This window comes from Macaca nemestrina, chromosome 10 (genome assembly GCF_043159975.1).
Source record: "Macaca nemestrina isolate mMacNem1 chromosome 10, mMacNem.hap1, whole genome shotgun sequence".
NCBI classification, from domain to species: domain Eukaryota; kingdom Metazoa; phylum Chordata; class Mammalia; order Primates; family Cercopithecidae; genus Macaca; species Macaca nemestrina.
Window position 1 is genome coordinate 77631364 of NC_092134.1, and position 17691 is coordinate 77649054.

Consider the following 17691-nt stretch of genomic DNA (forward strand, 5'->3'; position numbering starts at 1 on the left):
AGCTGCCTAGAGAAGTGAGAACGACGTCAGCTATTGACCAATGGGAAGAGTTGATGGTATGGCGTGGGAGCAAGAGTGACAACGATTGGTCGGTCTTGCATCTCTACGCCTAAGGCGGGAGCTCCTGGAGGCGGAGGCAGCGGGTGGGGGCCTAGTGGAGTGAGGGGTAACAAGATGGCGACCGAAACGGTGGAGCTCCATAAGCTGAAGGTACAGTGAATCGGGGAAGGGCTGAGTTGGACTTTTCTAGGAACTGAATTCTACAGGGTAGCTTGCGCCTTCTCCTACGTGTTGTCTTTGCAGCCTTTTCCACTTCGTTTTTCGGCTCCCACTGTAGCTCTTTTGTGCCACCCTTCCACACTACGCCTTCCCTAATTTCCCATTTCTCCTCACGGTTTTACTGCTATATTTATTTATTTCTGCTCCCTTCATCGTTGTATCGTCCGTCATCCTTCCCCATCGGGTTGTGTAAGTGCCTTCTACCTGTTATACTCCTCGTTGCTTTTCAGGGCTGCATTACGTCAGTTCGTCCCTCCTTTTTGCCCCATGTCGGACCCAGGATCCGTTTTTCTTCCCTGGGATGATGTTTCCAGTCTGTCGTCCGAAGCTGAGATTCGCCTGTTAGCAAATGGTGGCATTTTTGTATATTTCTCTCTAAATAGGTCCCAGACACTCAGAAAATACTTCCACTCCCCTTTTCTAGGTGGGATTATGCCCCCAGGCCGAATTTTGAAACCAGGGAGAGGCCTCTTAGAAAAGATCGGTCTCGCCTTAGAAGCCTGGGATTGAGGAGACCTTGAGAATAGTAAAAGTACAGACACCTCTGATTTAAAAGTTTTCGAGTTCTCTCACGCGGCTCTCGGCCCGCCGACCTTCCTCACACACCATCTCCTACCACCAGAGAGAACTCATACCTGCAATATTTGGGAAAAACAGTTCCAAGGTTAAGATTATCTCTTTTCCATTTCATATCTCGGATGGGCCCTGCATCTCCTGGTGTTACCATTGGCTGACACTGAATCACAGAAGCTGTTTTAAATTGTCTTGTGAGAATCTTGGTAGTTTTCTCACACCTAGATATATAAAAACGTTAAAAATATATTAAAAAGCAGAAAACTTTAAAAAGTATTTTCTTTTAGGGTAAATTAAGATAATCTTGATTGTGGTTTCACAAGTAGTTTTCTCATTACATGTTTTGGACAAACCAGGCTGATATAGCTGAAACTGAAAAGTGATCCTTTAAAGCTTGAAGAGTTTTTTGTTTTGTTTTGTTTTGTTTTTTGTTGTTGTTGTTTAAGAAAGCTTAAGGGTAGTAAGGGTAGGGAGAGGACCCTTCTTTAGTCACTTATTAGTTGACCCCAATTAGTCTTTCTGTGAAAGCTAGTGTTTTCTTACTCTTGGATTCTAAACTCTATTAGTGGATTTTTGTGTTATTCTGGAGTTATTGTTAACTTGATGGTACCGAAATGCATAGATTATATCAGTGGTCTCCTGATATTGTGATGAGTAAAAAAAAAAAAAATTGAGCAATCATCTCCACTTTGTGTATATATACTGTACTTATAGAAATTGTATACTTCCATACTGTTATAAAACATACACAGAAAAGGAATTTTTGAATGAGATAAAAAGGAACTGTGAATAGAAGAGCTAATATTTTCTTCCTATTTGTCCTATTTTTGAAATCCCTGGAGTAAGTCACCAGCTGCCCGATGACTTACTTACATTTATAGATTGTGTTGGTTTATGGAGTTCCTCCTTCCATCAAATCTGTATTTGTCAGGTCTATATTAAATTTGTATTTGATTGGATAAGTAACTTTTACATAAAGTCCTCTGACCTGATTTTAGTGTTACAGTCTAAGAGAACATTAGGCACTCTTGACAGCCTAAAAAGAACTCGCTCTTTAATCACATTTGCTTGTCTTTGCTTTTTCTCTAGAGCACTTCTTAACCTTTTGGAGGTCACAGATATCTTTGAAACTCTGATGAAAGGTATGGACCCTCTCCCCAGAAAAAGGCATGTACACATATTTTGCATGCAGTTTGAGGGGCTTCATAAAACTACCTTGTAGCCCTGAGGAGTCCATGGACCTCTGGTTAAGAACTCATGCCTTTGGCTGGGCGTGGTGGCTCACACCTGTAATCCTAGCACTTTGGGAGGCCGAGGTGGGCGGATTGCTTGAGGCCAGGAGTTCGAGACCAGCCTGGGCAACATGGCGAAACCCTGCCTCTACCAAAAATGCGAAAATTAGCCAGGTGTGATGGCAAGTGCCTATAGTCCCAGCTACTGAGGAGGCTGAGGCACAAGACTCGCTTGAGACCGGGATGGAGGTTGCACTGAGCCGAGGTGGTGCACTGCACTCCAGCCTGGGAGACAGTGAGACTCCATCTCAAAAAGAAAAAAAGAACTCATGCCTTTGATTCTGATTTTTAGGGCAGTTAGTTCCACTGGCGATCTTGATGCAATGATCCTGACTTCTGGGTTGACTTGGGGTTTTATTGCCTTTGAAAAAAATCTTGGCTGGGCCCAGTGACCCACACCTCTAATCCCAACTCTTTGGGAGGCGGAGGCCAGGAGTTTGAGACCAGCTTAGGCAACATAGTGACACCCTGTCTCTACAAAAAATTAAAAAATTAGCTGGGCATGGTGGCGCACACCTGTAGTCCCAGCTCCTCAAGAGGCTGAGGTGGGAGGATTGCTTGAGCCTGGAAGGCCAAGGCTGCGGTGAGCTGTGTGATAATTGCTCCACTGCACTTCAGCCTGGGTGACAAAGGGAGACCTTGTCTCAAAAAAAAAAAAAAAAAGAAAAAAATATCTCCATTGTCATAAAGAGATTTTGGGCTTTGGTATGGAACTTCAGGGGAAGGGAATACCTTTGAAGCAGGAAGGAAACATAGTATGTATCTGAGTTGATATGTAATGTCATATCAACAGCAAATTTCTGAGGATTTTGTAGAAATGCATTTTTTTTTTTTTTTAAATTGAGATGGAGTCTTGCTCTGTCACCCAGGCTGGAGTGCCGTGGCAAGATCTCGGCTCACTGCAACCTCCGCCTCCCAGGTTCAAGCGATTCTCATGCCTCAGCTTCCGGAGTAGCTGGGATTACAGGCACGTGCCATCGCGCCTGGCTAATTTTTGTATTTTTAGTAGAGACGGAGTTTCACCATGTTGTTGGCCCGGCTGGACTTGAACTACTGACCTCAGGTGATCCTCTTGCCTTGGCCTCCCAAAGTGCTGGGATTATAGGCATGAGCCACCGCACTTAGCCCATTCTAACACATTTGGAAAGAGAGATTGAACTGTGGATGAAAATGGCTTGAACTGTAACAGTATGAGATATCCAGTCAAACATCAGAAAAGGAACTATTGCAGAGGAGAGGAGAAAGCGGTAGTGGTGTCAGAGTGTTGAGAATAGTGAGACATTTGTGTTGGAAAGTGAAGTGAGGAAATACATTGGTGGTTGAAGATAGTTTGGAAAGGAAAATAGGTAAACTATAAAGGTAAATCAAAAGTGATGTTGAAAAGGGCTTTCTAAGTTGTATAAGGAATTCTGGCCTTTGTCATGTAATAAGTAGGGCTGGGAGCCTTTGGAAGTTTGAAAGGAAGAGCTTGATGTGATCAGCTTGTATTCTGTTGGCAGATGGGATTTGTAGGGGGAGTGATTTCACCACTTAGATGTTTATTTTCAGAGTCATTCCTCTGCTTAAAACCTTCAAATTATGTCCCTGCCAGTCTCTGCGGTATAGTTACTAACACTTCAACTACTGCGGCCTTATTTTATTTCATTTCTTCAGAATGATTGTCTTCATCAGTTGCTAACACTTAGCATTTATTATGTGGCAAAGCACTGTTTGAAGCCATTTGCATGCACTGATTTAATTCTCATAATAACCCTATAAGGTAAATACTTATATTATCCTCATTTGAAAATCAGAAAAACTGTAGCTCAGAGAGAGTAACTGAGTAACTTGCTCTGGTTGCACAGCTAATATGTGGTATATTAAATCCAAGCAGGCTGGGCATGGTGGCTCACGCCTGTAATCCCAGTACTTTGGGAGGATGAGGCGGGTGGATCACCTGAGTTCGGGAGTTCGAGACCAGCCTGACCAACATGGAGAAACCCTGTCTTTACTAAAAATACAAAATTAGCTGGACGTGGTGGCGCATGCCTGTAATCCCAGCTACTCGGGAGGCTGAGGCAGGAGAATCGCTTGAACCTGGTAGGCGGAGGTTGCGGTGAGCCGAGATGGCGCCATTGCTCTCCAGCCTGGGCAACAAAAGTGAAACTCCGTCTCAAAAAAAAAAAAAAAAAAAAAATCCAGGCATCCTGTCTCCAGAATTCCTGTTCTTAATCATTGTACACTGCTTCTCCTTCTTACCTCAACCCAGAACCTTCACATATGGTGCAGTTGGAGTTTTCTTTTGGCTGTAGTACTTCTGCCAGCCTTCCTCCCTAACACCTTTATCTAATTAATTACTACACCCTTTTCAGGTGTTTCACCCAAATATTATTTACCCAAGGAAACTTTCTCTGTTCTATCCACACACATGGTCAGGCCACTTTTTATATAGTTTCATAGGACCCTGTATGTTGTTTAAAAATCAGCTGAACATGCTGGGCGCAGTGGCTCATGCCTGTAATCCCAGCACTTTGGGAGGCCGAGGTGGGCGGATCATGAGGTCAGGAGTTCAAGACCAGTCTGACCAACGTGGTGAAACCCCATCTCTACTAAAAATACCAAAATTAGCCAGGCCTGGTGGCGTGTACCTGAAACCCCAGCTACTCGGGAAACTGCGACAGGAGAATCGCTTGAACCCGGGAAGCAGAGGTTACAGGAGCTGAGATCGCGCCATTGCACTCCAAGTCTGAGCAACAGAGTGAGACTGTCTCAAAAAAAAAAAAAAATCAACTAAACACTATCTGATCATTGATTGGCTTGTTCCCTCCCTGCAAGATTGTAAGCTCCGAATGGGAAAGGACTCTGTTTTGCTCATGATTATTTGCCTGTATCCAAGATAATACTTGATACACAGTAGGCGCTCAATAATGATTTATCGAGTGAATAAGCATGTCAAGAGTTCAAAAGAATGGGAATGAATTTGAAAGACATTTAGGATGTAGTAGAATTTCAAGTATTTATAGATCAGTTAGATATGGGAAGATTGAAAGATGACTCCAGGGTTTGGGCAGTGATACCTTTAGTCTGGGTTGGAGGAGAAGAAGCCAGTTTTGTGCAGAAGAGATAAGTTCAGTTTGAGGCTTAGGTGTCTGTGGGACATCCACTTGGAGATGTCAGGTAGTCAGTTGGAAACGTGGGTCTTTCACTCAAGAGCTGAAAGCTAATGATGCAGACTTGGTTTATTCAGAAAATAAGGAGCACCTGCCATGTCCCAGTTACTGTGGGTGCCAGAGATACAGCAGTGTACAAGACAGACAAAATCCTTGCTCTCATAGAGCTTGTATTTTACTGAGGGAAGGCAAAATAAAAAGTAAAATTTATGGTATGTCAAATGGTGATTGATAAGGCACATAGAGAAAAATAGGAGAAAGGAATAGGGAGTACAATGGGAAGGGTATTGTAATTTTAAATAGGGTAACTGGGGAAGGCCTCATTAACAAGGAGATGATTACAAAAAGACTTTAAGGAGGTGAAGGAATGAGCTATGTGCAAAGTGTTAGAGGAATAGTACAAGACCAGTTTGGCTTATCAGAGTGAGCAATGGTAATAAGGTAATGGTAGGGGAGGGCAAACTTGTAGGACCTTTTAGGTGATAGGATTCAGCCTTTTACCCTTAGTGAGATAGGAAACCAGTGGATGATGTTTGACTAGAGGAGTGACATGTTCTGACTTAAATTTTCAAACGATCACTGTTACTTTGTTGAGAATAAGCTGTAGTGAGGCAAGGGCTGAAAAGTTTTGACAATAATCTGTATGAAAGAAAGACTAGAGTAGTAGCGTTTGCAGTGGTGAGAAGGGTTTGATTCTGGATATATTTTAAAGATAATGCTGATAGACTTTGCTGCTCATTGAGATCAGGAAGTGAATTAGCCTTTGATATAAGTAGAATGACAAGAGGGGCAAAGAAGGAATCTTAGTGAATATTTACAGGTTTGGGTGGAAGAAGAGCTAGCAAGGAGGCTGAGGAGAAGAGAATGAAAGAAAGAAGTGCCAAGACTTTGGCAGTTAATATTGGGCATAAATGAGAGACACTTGAGCTGGTATATTGGCCTACTGTTTACAAGCTGTGGTTTGTTTGTTTTTTGAGACAGTGTCTTGCTTTTTCTCCCAGGCTGGAGTGTAGTGGCATAATCAGGGGTCACTGCAGCCTCAGTCTTCCTGGACTCAAGTGATCCACCTCAGCCTCTGCTCCCACCCAGTAGGTGGGACTACAGGGGCACACCACCACACCTGAACTGTGTATTTTTTAATTTTCTGTAGAGACCGAGTCTCCCTGTGTTTTCCAGGCTGGCCTCAAACTCCTGGCTTTGAGCAATCCTCCCACCTCAGCCTCCCAAAGTGCTGGGATTACAGGCATGAGCCACCACATCTGGCCAAGCTGTGTGATATTTAAGCAAGTTATTGAATTTCTTTAAGCCTAATTGTAATACCAACCACTTAGGTTCCTTGTAAAGATTTTGAGTTCCTATCATATGTTATAGGTGATATAAAACATTTCTACCTTCAAAGAATTTACAAACTATACATTGACATAACATGAAAAAGATGATTTTTTTTTTTTTTTTTTTTTGGGATGGACTCTTGCTCTGTCACCCAGGCTGGAGTGCAATGACGTGGTCTCAGCTCACTGCAACCTCTGCCTCCTGGGCTTAAGCCCTTCTCCTCCTGCCTCAGCCTCCCGAGTAGCTGGGATTACAGGTGCCTGCCACCACGCCCAGCTAATTTTTGTATTTTTAGTAGAGACAGGGTTTCACCATGTTGGCCAGGCTGGTCTTGAACTCCTGACCTCAGGTGATCCGCCCGCCTTGGCCTCCCAAAGTGCTGGGAATACAGGCGTGAGCCACCACGCCTAGCCAACATGAAAAATATTTCTGATAAAATATTTTAATCAAAATTTGGCCGGGTGTGGTGGCTCACACCTGTAATCCCAGCCCTTTGAGAGGCCGAGGTGGGAAGATCACCTGAGGTCAGGAGTTCAAGACCAGCCTGACCAACATGGTGAAATCCCATCTCTTCTAAAAATACAAAATTAGCTTGGCATGGTGGTGCGTACCTGTAATCCCAGCCACTCGGGAAGCTGAAGCAGGAGAATTGCTTGAACCGGAGAGACGGAGGTTGCAGTGAGCCAAGATTGTGCCACTGCACTCCAGCCTGAGTGACAAGGGCGAAACTGAGTCTCAAAAAAAAAAAAAAAAAAAAAAATTCAAGATCAGTTAATTAGAAGAAATCACAGGGCAAGCTGGGCATGGTGTCTCATGCCTATAATCCTAACCAACACTTTGGGAGGCTGAGGCAGGAAGATCACTTGAGCCCAGGAGTTTAAGAACAGCCTGGGCAACATAGTAAGACCTCATCTCTACAGGAAATCAAAAAATTAGTTGGCTGTGGTGGCACACACCTGTGGTCCCAGCTATATAGGAGGCTGAGGCAGGAGGATTGTTTGAGCCCCAGAGGTCAAGGCTGCAGTGAGCCATGATCACGCTGCTGCATTCCAGTCTGGGCAACAGAGCAAAACCCTGAGTCAAAATAAACATAAATAGAAATCACAGGGCAATGCATGATTAATGTCAAATGTATTATGGGGGTAAGTTGATATGTCCTTTCTCTGTGGGTTGGATAGGTAGAATAGAGAATGCTTTATTGACCTTGAAAAATAAGATTTAAAAAATTTTTTGAATGGGTAATCATGCACAAGTTCACAAAAGAGTATATGGTAAAAAGTTTCTTTCCTACACTTTTCCCGAACTAGCTTCCTCTTCTCAGATTCAACCAGTGTCAACTTACCTGTTTCTTCTCCAGACATCTTGTTTATATACATTATACAGAGACATGTGTGTATTATTTTTTACATTAATGTTAGTAGTATCCTATATAGAATGTTCTATAACTTTTTTTTTTTTTTTTTTTGGAGACAGCGTCTCCCCTCTGTCACCCAGACTGGAGTGCAGTGGTGTGATCATGGCTTACTGTAGCCTCAACCTCCTGGACTCAAGTGATGCTCCTGCCTTAGCCTCCCAAGTAGCTAGGACTACAAGTGTGCACTACCATGCTCAGCGAGTTTTTTGTTTTTTGAGAGACAGGGTCTCACTGTGTTGCCCAGACTGGTCTTGAACTCCTAGGCTCAAGTGATCCTCCTTTGTTGACCTCCCAAAGTACTAGGATGACAGATGTGAACCACTATGCCTACCTAGCTGTTTTTTTTTTTTGTTTATTTTCTTCTTGGGACAAGGTCTTGCTATGTTGCCCAGGCTGGAGTGCAGTGGCATGATCATGGCTCATTGCAACCTCAGCCTCCCAGAACCAAGTGATCTTTCCACCTCAGCCACCTTAGTAGCTGGGACTGTAGGCACATGCGACTATGCTCGGCTGATTTTTTTTTTTTTCTTCAGTAGCCTTACTGGGATATAATTCATGTACCATACAATTCATTCAGTATACCTGTTAAAATATTTTTTGTTTGTTTTGAGACAGGGTCTCCCTTTGTCACCCAAGCTGGAGTGCAGTGGCATGATCTCAGCTCACTGCAGCCTTGACTTCTTGGACTCAGGCCATCCTCCAGCCTTAGCCCCTCTGGTAGCTGGGACTACAGGCGCATGCCACCATGCTTGCCTGTTTTTGTATTTTTAGTAGAGATGGGGTTTCAACATGTTGCCCAGGCTGGTCTCGAACTCCTGGACTCAAGTGATCCGCCTACCTCCAGCCTCCCAAAGTGCTGGAGTCAAAACATTTCAAATCAAATCAAATCAATTTAGAAAAATGGAGTAAGATTTTATGTTAGTCCTATTTTAAGTTTTAGAAGGTTTTAGTTCTGCTAATGTAATTGTGCTGAAATATGTGCAAAAAGAAATGACATCATTTTCAGCTATTTTATGTTTTTATTAATCTTTTTTTTTTCTTTCTTTCTTTCTTTCTTTCTTTCTTTCTTTCTTTCTTTCTTTCTTTCTTTCTTTCTTTCTCTTTCTTTCTTTCTTTCTCTCTTTCTCTTTCTTTCTCTCTTTCCCTTCCTTCTGTCTGTCCGTCCTTCCTTCCGTCCGTCCTTCCTTCCTTCCTTCCACCATCTTTCTTTGCCAGGTATCACTGTGTTGCCCAGGCTGGAGTACAATGCTGTGATCACAGTTACATAGCAGCCTTGACCTCCCAGGTTCAAGCGTTCCTCCCACCTCGGCTTCCCTAGTAGTTGGGACCACAGGCATGTGCTACCTTGTGTGACTAATTAAAAAAATTTTTTTTTTTTTTTTTTAGGAACAGGGTCTCACTCTATTGCCCAGGCTGTTCTTGAACTCCTGGGCTCAAAGCTGTCCTCCTGACTCAGCCTTCCAACGTGCCGGGACTACAGGCATGAGCCACCATGCCCAGCCTCTGTTTCCCTTTTAAAATAATGTCCTAGTATATGAGAAGAACTCACTATATGACAAAAGAAGTCGTACAACGTTATATAAAAGCTGTATGTAGGCTGAGCGCAGTGGCTCACGCCTCCCTACAAATGATATATGTAAATGTTAAGTGATCTGTAAGTGCCGGGATTACATATGACTTTTATTTTCCTCTAAACTTTTCAGAATTTTCTAACTATTCTACAGTGAACATAATACTTTTATAACAAACTAACAAAAAATTTAAAGTGTAATTAAAATCAAATGACTTGTTCTCCAGGAAGTGGAAAGAAAATAAAGTATCAGCGTGAGAAAGAACAAGATTCTTTTAAAAAAAAAATTTTTTTTTTGGAGACGGAGTCTCGCTCTGTCACCCAGGCTGAAATGCAGTGGTACGATCTCGGCTCACTGCAAGCTCTGCCTCCCAGGTTCACGCTATTCTCCTGCCTCAGCCTCCCGAGTAGCTGGGACTACAGGTGCCCCCCATCACGCCCAGCTAATTTTTTTTTTTTTTAATTTTTTGTATTTTTAGTAGAGACAGGGTTTCACCATGCTAGCCAGGAAGGTTTCAATCTCTTGACCTCATGATCCACCCGCCTCGGCCTCCCAAAGTGCTGGGATCACTCCCAAAGGCGTGAGCCACCGTTCCCGACCAAAAAAACTTTTTTTTTTAATAGAGATGGCATCTCATGGTGTTGCCCAGGCTGGTCTCAAACTTCTGGGTTCAGGTAGTCCTCCTGCCTTGGCCTCACAAGGGACTGGGATTATAAGCATGAGCCACGGAAATCAAGATTCTTACTCAATAAAGGGACATTAAAGATGACTTATAATGTTATTTAAGGTATAGTTCACAGGCCTCTGCTGGTCCATGAACTAGCTGTTCCTGGTTAGTGGTGAAATAAATACAAAAATTGAGTGTAAGCTTTTAGAAAGTTTTATAGCAGTTTGATAGCACTGCGATATCCAAGTGTGTGCTCATTTTTGTAGTAATTGATTTTTATTGTTATTGCAAAAGTATTGCTCTATGACCTGATTGTAATGTTGTAAAAAGCAACCTTATCAGCCTATCTATGTAAAAGTACATTGAGCTGGGCACAGTGGTGTGTACCTGTAGTCCCAGCTGGAGTTTGGAGTGGGAGGATTAGTTGAGTTCAATAGTTTAAGTTCAGCCTGGGCAACATGGCGAGACCACTGTCTCTAAAAATAAATAAATAAAATAAAAATACATTGATTTGTGAAACTATGAAATCTGAGACCAGTGATTTAGTACTTAATAAATATAAAGCACTTACTAGCTGTCAGGCACTGTTCTAAATGCTTGATAGAATTTTTGATTTAAGGCCGGGCGTGGTGGCTCATGCCTGTAATCGCAACACTTTGGGAGGCCGAGGCAGGCGGATCACAAGGTCAGGAATTCGAGACCAGCCTGGCCGATATGGTGAAACCCCATCTGTACTAAAAATACAAAAATTAGATGGGTACGGTGGCGTGCGCCTGTAGTCCCAGCTGCTCGGGAGGCTGAGGCAGGAGAATCGCTTGAACCCGGGGGGCAGAGGTTGCAGAAGCTGAGGTCGTGCCACTGCACTCCAGCCTGAGTGATATGGTGAGACTTCGTCTCATAAAAAAAACAAACAAAAAAATATATGTGTATATATTTAGTAGAGATGGGGTTTCACCGTGCTAGCCAGGATGGTCTGGATCTCTTGACCTCATGATCCTCTTGACCTAATGATCCTTATTATATATAAAAAATATATATATACTTTTTTTTTTTGTAATGGCTCACACCTGTAATCCCAGAACTTTGGGAGGCCAAGGCAGGTGGATCACTTGCGGTCAGGAGTTCGAGACCAGCCTGGCCAACATAGTGAAACCCCGCCTCTAGTAAAAATACAAAAATTAGCCAGGCGTGGTGGCGGGCGCCTGTAATCCCAGCTACTCGGGAGGCTGAGGCAGGAGAATTACTTGAACCCAGAAGGCAGAGGTTGCAGTGAGCCGAGATCGTGCCACTGTACTCCAGCCAGGGCACCAGAGCAAGACTCCGTCTCAAAAAAAAAAAAAAAATTTTTTTTTTTTTTACTTAATCTTCATAACAACCCTATGAAATAGGTACTGTTATTGTTCCTATTTCACAAGTAAGGAAACTGAGGCACAGAGAGGTGAAGTTATTCATATAAGGTTGCAAGTAGTAAAATTGGAATTCTAACCTAAGTAGTCTGGCTTCAGAGTCTATGCTCTCCAGTCACTCTGCAGTCATTTTTTTTTTTTTTTAAACAGGCTAAAGCCTTAAAAATAATTTTTTTTTTTTTTTTGAGACATAATTTCGTTCTTGGCATCCAGGCTGGAGCGCAATGGTGCGATCTCAGCTCCCTTGCAACCTCTGTGTCCCAGGTTCAAGCCGTTCTCCTGCCTCAGCCTCCTGAATAGCTGGGATTATGGGATTACAGGCATGCGCCACCATGCCTGACTAGTTTTGTATTTTATATTTTAATTTTTATTTATTTTTTTGAGACAGTCTCACTCTTTTACCTGCTGGAGTGCAATGGCATGATTTCGGCTCACTGCAACCTCCGCCTCCTGGGTTTAAGCAATTCTATTGCCTCAGCCTCCTGAATAGCTGGGATTATAGGTGCCTGCCACCACGCCCGGCTAATATTTGTATTTTTAGTAGAGACAGGGTTTCACCATGTTGACCAAGTTGGTCTTGAACTCCTGACTTCAGTTGATCTGCCCACCTAGGCGCCCCAAAGTGCTGGGATTATAGGCGTGAGCCACCGCACCCAGCCTAGTTTTGTATTTTTAGTAGAGATGGGGTTTCACCATGTTAGCTAGGCTGCTGTTGAACTCCTGACCTCAGATGATCTGCCCGCCTTGGCCTCCCAAAGTGCTTGTAACAGGCATGAGCCACTGTCCCCGGCCTAAAAATAATTTTTAATGGATGGTTACCTACCATGTTCCTCAGTAGAGGTTGCTTTCGGCTTGTTGGGTTGGGCACTTCCGTTCGTAACATCCCCTCCTGCCTGCCCCACTCACTAAATGCTTTACCAGTCATTGTGATATATTTTAAAAATAGAAAAAACTCTCCACTCTTCATTATGAAATGTTCCCCTGGCTGAAAAATGTAGAGATGCAGGGAATACTCCATAGTTGTAAAATTTTTTGTCTATAGGAATCTGCCTTCTAGCTTCTGATTGGTCATAGATCTGTGCTTCAAAACAAAAAAGGTCATCTTTCAGACCAGACATCTATCTGTGTGTTGATCTGCATATAGAATTTCTGGAGCCTTTCTTTCCTGCTTGTTCTCCTGGGTCAGCATGTCATTGTGCTTCATAAAATAAGAATATAGAGCCCAGTAAGGCCATTACATCATTTATTATGGAGTCTATATTTCAGTTACCTGTGACTTACAGGTAGCAAATCATACTGTTAACCTTCTTTGCCTAAAATTCTGAGGTCTTTATCCTTTGAGTTACTATTGAGCCAATCCTCACTTATCCAGTTTTTGTATAACTTAAGTTTTGAATCTAAGTGTAGGAATTTATATGTATACCTTATTCCTTCTAAATTGAGTCTTTGTTTTGGCTTATTATTAGTCCTGAAGAAGTGTTTTTTTTTTCTTTTTTCTGTTTCTGTGGTGTTTTTTAAGCTTAGTTATGTCCGTAATACATCAATTCTCCTCCTCCTATTGTCTGTAAAATTGATGAACATAGCTTTTATATCTTTAGATAAGTTACTGATTTTAAAATCTTCAGCAGAACTCTAGGGTATGCCATTAGATATTTCTTCTCATTTTGACATAGATCCTGTAATCAGTTCATTGTTGACATTAGCTAATGTATCTACTTGATTCTACGGTGGTTACATCTGTATGCATGTATATGGTAGATTGTAATAAAGGATCTGGGATAATAAGTGGTAAGGAGAATCTGCTTTTAGATCATTGGATTTTCTGCTTGAAGGTTCATTCTTCCAATATGCTGGCTGCCACAGTAATCTTTGGAATAAAACCTTTTTCCCCCTTAGAATATTTAGAAATAACTAGAGATTTGTGACAGTTAGTAGGTATGCAAATAGATGAAGTTTTTATTAAAGTGTGATGTTTATCCTTAGGCAGTTCCTCTTGTGTATTGAATATCATTAGAGGAAAATGGATCATCGTTGTGGACCTAGAGCCTTGGTAGAATTAATGGCAGTAATTTGGGATGGAACTTCATTTTCTTTTTTTCTTTTCCTTGTGGGAACTACCGTTTTATTCACTGGTGTTCATCCTGTTAACTAAGGAAAAGTTTTATTTTTTTCCCCTCAGCTTGCTGAACTAAAGCAAGAATGTCTTGCTCGTGGTTTGGAGACCAAGGGAATAAAGCAAGATCTTATCCACAGACTCCAGGCATATCTTGAAGAACATGGTGAGTACTTTGTGGAGGCAGAATGATGTGAGTGAGGGGATTTTCAGGCTTTGACACTGAAAAGATTTCTTTTTTTTTTTTTTAAGTCATTAGTGATGTAAGCTCTTAATTAACGGCATCAAGAAAACTCTTTTTTTTTTGAGGTGGAGTCTCGCTCTGTTGCCCAGGCTGAAGTGTAGTGACGCAGTCTCAGCTCACTGCAACCTCCGTCTTCCGGGTTCAACCAATTCTCCTGTCTCAGCCTCCCGAGCAGCTGGAACTACAGGCGCACGCCACCACGCCTGGCTGATTTTTGTATTTTTAGTAGAGACGGGGGTTCACCATATTGGTCGGACTGGTCTAGAACTCCTGACTTCAGGGGATCCACCCGCCTCGGCCTTCCAAAGTGCTGGGATTACAGGCGTGAGCCACCGTACCTGGCCATCTTGTACAACCTTCATCTCAGGTTGTACAAGTCCCCTCTCTAATTTTTATTTATTCCCTTTTATTTCCATTCCTTGTTTCACTTCCTCCCCAACCCATTTAGGCACTCATTCTAATGTGTTTGAATGTATTTTTTTGGTCTTTTTCATGATAAAATATATAGTGTTGTTTCGTAGAATGTTTTCATTTATATAATTGGTAATTATATAACTGGCCATAGCCTTGCTTTATTTCTCATTTCATTCACTAAGTGTTGTGTTTTTTTTAAATGTGTCCGTGTGGAATGTGACTGTGTAGTTATCTAGTCTGTTGATTCTAATTCCTGCATAGCATTCCATGATGGATAACCACACATTTTACTTAATTCACTCGGTGACAGAAACATATTGCCACCAAGCCTCTGCTACTACAAGTGATACTACTTATAGTATACTATATGTATATAATAGTATATAGTATATATTATGCTATGGGTTGAATATTATATATTTGAAATACTTGAGACCAGAAATGTTTCAGTTTTTATATTTTTTTTGGATTTTGGAATATTTGTGTATATATGTAATGAGGTATCTTGGGGGTGAGATGCAAGCCTAAACACAAAATTCATTTGTTTCTTATCCATATATTTGAAAGTAGTTTTACACAGTATTTAAAATAATTTTGTACATGAAACAGAGTTTTGACTGTGACCCATCGCATGAGGTTAGGTGTGGGGTTTTCCACTTGTGGGGTTGTATCAGCCTTCAGAAAGTTTTAGATTTAAAAGCATTTTAGGTTTTGAATTTTCAGATTGGCGATGCTTGACCTGTAGGATATAGTATACTATATTCTATATACTAATAATATATAGTATATTATTATGAACTACTTATTTCATGCTTTTAAGTTCCTGTGAAAGTTTTTTTGGGGTATATGCCCAAGAGTGGTATTTCTAATTAATATTCATACATATATACTTAATGTGACTAAGGACTCCCAAATTGTTTTCCAGAATTGCTCTATAGATCTACAGTCTCATCACTAGTACATAAGGGTTCTTGTATCTCCACAAACCTAAACTTGGCACTGTCCTATCAAGTGGCCTAAGTTTTGCTAATTTGTTGGCTGTTTTATGTTCTCCATGAAAAAAGTTTAAACATTTCACAATTCTTTTGTTTCTTCTTTGCCCATTTTTCTATTGAGGTTCCCATAATTTGCTTGTTGGTTTGCAGGCATTTCTTTTATATCCTAATAACTATTCTTTTGTTGGTTTTAGGCACAAATATCTTCTTTGGCTGTGCAGGGTGGTTCATGCCTGTAACTCAGCACTTTGGGAGGCTAAGGTGGTATGACCTCTTGAGGCCAGGAGTTTGAGACCAGTCTGGACAGCATAGTGAGATCCATCTCTAAGAAAAATAATAGAATTAGCTGGGTGTAGTGATGTGCACTTATAGTCCTACCTACTTGGGAGGCTAAGGCAGGAGAATCCCTTGAGCCCAGGACGTGGAGGCTGCAGGGAGCTGTGATTGTGCCACTACACTTCAGTCTGGGCGATAGAGTAAGACTCTGTCTCAACAGAAACAAATATCTTGTCATTTGTCTTTTAACTTTCTTTGTGCTATCCTTAAGTAGAAGTACTTAGTTTCGAAAAATATTCAGTTTTTCACTTCTTACTTTTGCTTCTGAGTTGTTTTTCTGTTAAACAAATCTTTCCCCACCACTAAATCTCAAAGATACTTTTCCACATTACTTTTTTTGTTTGTTTATTTTTCAAGACTGGGTCTTGCTCTGTCACCCAGGCTGGAGTGCAGTGACATCATCTCAGCTCACTGCAACCTCTGCCTTCCAGGTTCAAGTAATGTTCTCACTTCAGCCTCCCTAGTAGCTAAGACTATAGGCACACACCCCGACACCCAGCTACTTTTTAAATATTTTTTGTAAAGACGGGGTTTCACTGTGTTCCCCAAGCTGGTCGCTTGAACTCCTGGGTTCAAGGATCCACCTGCCTCTGCCTCCCAGATTTGTGGGATTACAGAGAGCCACGGTGCCTGACCCCACATTACTTTTAAAATTAAAATTAATTCTCTAGTTTGACTTCACATTTAGTTCTTCAGTCCAACTGGAGTTCACATTTGTAATTAATGTTAGGTAGAGAGATCTGGTTTTGTCTTCTCCAGATGTAGCAGATTTTATGTGCATCAATTTCTGCCTTCACTATTGGATTTTTTGGGGGAAAGCAAAGTGATTATAATTTTAACCTTGGTAAGTGATCAAGATGGTTTTGTAGCAGGGCTTGACCTGAATATTTTAATATTCTTTAGCTGAAGAGGAGGCAAATGAAGAAGATGTACTGGGAGATGAAACAGAGGTGAGTTGGATAGAGTAAGGTTAGTCTCTGGTCTGGTAATATGACACTGCTTTGGCCACATTGCTTTAACATCAGTCATTGGAAGACTTAGATATAAATTTATTAGGGGAGCATAAGATGGGTATGAAGGTTCTGAGAGACTGGTTTATTTTGGAGTTCTGATGTTCTTCTATTTATAGATATTTATTGTTTAGATTTATGTTAACCACCTTGTTTCATTTGGTTTTAGGAAGAAGAAACAAAGCCCATTGAGCTACCTGTCAAAGAGGAAGAACCCCCTGAAAAAACTGTTGATGTGTAATTATCTCTTTTTTATAATCTGAGTACAGAGCAGGCAGCTCTTTTTTTTATTGTGTTTAATGTTTAACTCTGTTTACCTCTTACATGTTCCCATTGGCCTTTTCATTTCTGATTAGGTCATTTTTTGTTTTTTAGAAGGGACTACTTCAAAGTACTTGGTCCCAGTGAAACAAAGCAAATTGTCTCTGAGTTATGTAATAGGTAATTAGGACAAGGCGACTTCAAGCCCAGACATAGTTTAATTCTCCTAGCCTTTGTTGTTCTTTTGTAGGGTCACTATAATAGATTATTCTGTTACTCTATAGAGAATCTGTACAATTCTGTATACAGTGTAAAACTGTATAAACTCTGTTAACTCCATTTTTTTTTTTTTTTTTTTGAGACAGGATCTCACTCTGTTGCCCAGACTGGAGTGCAGTGGCGCGATCTCGGCTCACTGTAACCTCCGCTTCCCAGGCTCAAGCAATTCTCCTGCCTCAGCCTCCCGAGTAGCTGGGATTATAGGCATGCGCCACTACTGCCCGACTAGTTTTTGTATTTTTAGTAGAGACAGGGTTTTACCATGTTGGCCAGGCTGGTCTTGAACTCCTGACCTCAAATGATCCACCTACCTTGGCCTCCCTAAGTACTGGGATTATAGGTGTGAGCCACCATGC

At 41.6% G+C, this 17691-nt stretch overlaps 1 protein-coding gene across 5 annotated transcripts in view; it reads left to right on the forward strand.

The window, feature by feature from the left end:
- Positions 1-37: 37 nt before the first annotated feature.
- The window catches only part of SARN (SAP domain containing ribonucleoprotein), a 69442-nt gene continuing 51788 nt past the window's right edge, over positions 38-17691 (forward strand). For all 5 annotated transcript variants that reach the window (XR_982692.3, XM_011728657.3, XM_071071629.1 and 2 more), the window contains exons 1-4: positions 38-210; positions 13863-13962; positions 16689-16735; positions 16965-17032. Coding sequence is in view for 4 of the 5 variants with exons in the window: in XM_011728657.3 (XP_011726959.1) it covers positions 175-210; positions 13863-13962; positions 16689-16735; positions 16965-17032 (251 nt within the window). In the remaining variant the exon portion in view is untranslated. The remainder of the gene's footprint in view (positions 211-13862; positions 13963-16688; positions 16736-16964; positions 17033-17691) is intronic.